The 4,053-nt window shown below is 36.8% G+C and overlaps 1 protein-coding gene across 1 annotated transcript in view; it reads right to left on the reverse strand.

Moving 5' to 3' along the window:
* The window catches only part of pnisr (PNN-interacting serine/arginine-rich protein), a gene marked incomplete in the record, with an annotated part of 15,107 nt that overhangs the window by 5,062 nt on the left and 5,992 nt on the right, over positions 1-4,053 (reverse strand). Inside the window, 6 exon segments of the mRNA XM_014023396.1 lie at positions 295-489; positions 861-914; positions 1,474-1,573; positions 1,677-1,814; positions 1,948-2,138; positions 3,493-3,655. Coding sequence (XP_013878850.1) covers positions 295-489; positions 861-914; positions 1,474-1,573; positions 1,677-1,814; positions 1,948-2,138; positions 3,493-3,655 — 841 coding nt within the window.

The following is a 4,053-nucleotide window of genomic DNA, read 5'->3' on the forward strand; positions in this document are numbered from 1 at the left end:
CATTAGCACCTCTAGTAATATATTTAATGAGAAAAATGGTGACGTGTTCAATACTTATTTTACCCGCTGTACAAAGGAGAGGGCTTCAAATCCTGACTTTCATTCAATTTTCCAAATTCCCTTTTATGTCTTTGCATATTAAAAAAATCATAGAACTCAGCAAATTATACTGTATATCCAGGTTTTTCTTGAGGTTTAAAAACTAGAAGCAGACAAATAACTCAAAATCATTGAGTTTCTTGGGACGTTAAAAACAAATTTAAAAAAAAAACTTGACATAAACGTTAGTCTTACCACGTGCAAGTAGAGCCTCTTGTGCTTGTCTTTCCTGCAACAGCTGCATCTCGCGCTCTTTGCGACGGAAGGCATCCTGCTTCTCCCGGATGCGATGGCGCAGCTCTTCGTCGTCTGTGTCAGAAGACTCAGAACCCCGGGCGCTGCGTGCATCCTCATCTTCACTTTCATCTGAACCATAATCACCAATCCCGCCTGCCACAACAGAGCCCCCAGGTTGTTCAGTGCTGGCAGAGCAAGACTCATTCTTACAAGGTTCCAAATACAAAACAATACCAACACAACGTCCTTACGAAAGGCACTTAATCCAAGTATGTACTTCACATCAACAACCCCCTTAAGCAATGTACAGCCTTAAACATCAACGTGAACACTAATTTTAAGCATGCTTGTGTACAACTTAAGTTAATCATATGCCACATTTGCATCAAATATCTAAAAAATATTAAAGGTCAAGTATTTGGATGTCAAGTCTTCAGTTTTTTCTCCTTGTTTCTTCAAACACTCCACCATGAATTCAAAATGCCCCCTCCCTCCCCCCCAGTGACAGAAAAATAGATACTCACTGAGACCAGTCAGAGAAGCCAGTGCACTTGACTGTGCCAGCTGTTTTGCAGGAGCTTTGATTCACATCAACAACAGGAACAACATGTTAAAACACATACTGCCATTGTCTCAAAGGCTAGAGAAGGAGGTCACAGATAAAGCGACATTTACAAGAGCTGTCAGTTAACAAAAAGTAAAATAAAATAAAAAAAATGGAGGGAAAAAAAAGAGAGGTTACACAAACTTCTGTCACACAATCCAAGTGAAACAGTCGGACAGGAGGAAATGAACCAGTCTGTACTAATGCACAGCTTCTTCAAGGTAAGTGCTGGTCAGAGTCATTGCTGAGACTTTATTCAGTCATCCAGCAGGACCTTCAATACCAAGATGAACGTGTCCAAATACAATTAGTCTAAAGCATTCTCCTGCTTTCTTCTTCTGATGCATTAGCAGAGAATGGTTGACAATACATGTCAGACAAAGTCTTGCTGCTCAATCACCTTTCCTTACAGGACATTATTTGAGAATTTTATACCATCAATATGCACTAAACAGATTATCTCCAGGTTTAAAAGAYCTGTCTTGGTAACAAGAACAGATTATGTGTTAACTGAAAAAAAGGGAAAAGCAGACCTCGAGTGGCTTTTCTGTGAGTCTCCCTGGCTACATGCATGATCTCTTCGTTAGTGACTGAAAGAAGGATCTCTGTCAGAAGGGTTTTAGTGATGCCCATCTAAAGAAGGAAAAAAGCATAAAATTGTCATTTTTACTACTGAGGAACACCTTGTGTTGGAAACAGCCAGCCTATTTGCTGGTGACGTGAGGGTAGAACCCACCAGGAGCTCTTCCTTTAGCTCTTCACTCATTTCTGGTTCACTGTCTTCTGCAGGAGGTGATGGACTCCGAACAGGAAATTCTCTTTTAATAGAGATCTTTTCGTGATTGTCATTGTCGTTTCCCTCATCGTCGCTGTCCTGATTTTCAAATTTAAAGAAAAAAAAAGAGGATGAAATTGACTTTCAGTTAAAAATAAATTAAATAAAAAAAGATTGTAAGCTAAAAAAGAAGAATCCTTTCTCATGAAATGTGAATACTGGAGCTTCTTACAAATTTACTCTTGCGTGGCAAGCGAGGCCCATCCCCTTCCTCGTCAGCTTTGTGCTCTGTCTCRTCATCATCGGCCATTTCTGCACGCTCCTGTTCCATTCGCTCTCGCTCTATTTTTTTCTGCTTCTCCCTGTCCATCTTTTCAAGACCCTCACGGATCCAAGCTGGCAGAGTGCGACGTTTTACAGCATCTGAAAATGAGAAAATAAATGACTTGATTAATTTATGCTAAACAAATTTTCATTTTTTAGTTTACGCGTTTTTCCATTTTTTTACTCTGAGAGCATTTAACACAAAACATGAGAAGTAGCTCAAACAGTTACATTGGTTTAATACTTAACAATGATGTAATACACATAGTGCACAAACATACACACAACTGACACTTGCATTTAATACATTTCTAAAAACTTAGAAAAAATGTAACCCTGTCTATTTGGTTTTAAAACATTTTTAGTCAACTTCGAGAAAAAAAAAGTAAAAAAAAACCCTAATTTTTATACAGGGTGCTCAAACAACAGCTAACATGAAATTCAAGGACTTTTCATATACTGTATATTATATCAATTTGTTTGGACAACGGTTCAATGTTTCTCACAAAGTCTGTCTTCAAACAATTGTTGTTCAATTAAATTTTTTTTCTTCCCCTTTTGGAAAGCATCTTTGAGTATCCTGACAAGCGCTATATAAGTTTGAAGTATTATTATTATCATCATCATTATTATTATTATTATTATTATTATTAATAATAATTCAAAAGTCTGTGATCAATATGATGTCAGATCAGGGTTCGACAACATTTTTTTTTTTTTTACCAGCCCTGTCGGGCAGGTGATGCCAAATGTTACCTGCCGGACATTAAAGGTTGCCTGCCCGAAACAAAAATGTTCAAAATTTGATAAAAATATCACAAAAACGTGTACTGTACTTTGTACTACAAAATTATTAACATGGTTACACACAGAGGTACCTAACATAACACATGCCATCTGATCAAACAGATGCAAACACTGTAGACTGAGTCACTCACTAAATCAGTCAATTGTTTTATCCAAAACATCTTCAATAAACTTTTTTAGGCCTTTCCAGTGTTTCCCCTAGAGTACTGACCTTGGGAGGGCTGCTTATGAAAACAATGATGATTGACAGCAGAAAAATAACAAGAAATTATTAAAASAGAGTGCAGCTATTTTTTATTTAAATACAAATCACAGATCATCTGCAAAAAGTCTGCAATTTGCATTAAGTGAATCTTATATAGCCTCTCTCATATTTAAAGATTCATTTAAGATATCTTGTTTGTGAGAACCCTGTTTTAAATTGTTAGTCATAGTTACTTAAATGAACATTATTTAAACAGAAGCAAAATATACAGACTATGGATGAACAAACAAAAAAAGTTTAATACTTCTAAACCTAACACACACACACACACACATACATATACTGTATACATATAAACACACACCCTTTCTAGAAAAATAGTATCTGTACAAATTTCTCAAGTTTTTTTTTAYCCCCAAACATTTATTATTTCTGACTTACCAAGAGGAGCTGGGGCTTCCGTTTTGACAGGGAGCTGAACAGGGGGGGATCTGGGCCGGTCTCTAAATCCTGGTGGTCTGGTATCTCGCCTGTTCTGTGGACCCTGCCAGTACGGAGAGTGGAACCCCSCAGGAGTGGGGGTGAAGGTAGAAGCAGCTCCATGCTGTGGAGAGACAGTACAAAATGCAAGTTAAAGGTGTCTCTGAAGTTCCAAGAGTTCTCCGTTTCTGACATGACTGCGCGTGTGGTTGTCTGAAATAYTATCACGGACACCTAACCCACTAAATCAGTATGAACTAAAAATAGATTTTATATAAAGTTCAGTGCTTGAAAGTACAGAAATCCTGCAGCATTTCTGTGCATTTGATCTGTTTCTGCTGTCAATCTAAGCTGGACATTAGTAAATCATAATGCAAGATATGTGGAATTTTCTAAGTCATCAGCAATAAATTTGAAATACTTTGCTAATTTATGCAAATTAACTTGTGCTAAAATTCAAGCACTAAAAGTAGCTGATCAAATAATAATAATAATAATAATAATAATAATAATAATAATAAT

The sequence above is a fragment of the Austrofundulus limnaeus genome, unplaced genomic scaffold (genome assembly GCF_001266775.1).
Source record: "Austrofundulus limnaeus strain Quisiro unplaced genomic scaffold, Austrofundulus_limnaeus-1.0 Scaffold366, whole genome shotgun sequence".
NCBI classification, from domain to species: Eukaryota; Metazoa; Chordata; class Actinopteri; order Cyprinodontiformes; family Rivulidae; genus Austrofundulus; species Austrofundulus limnaeus.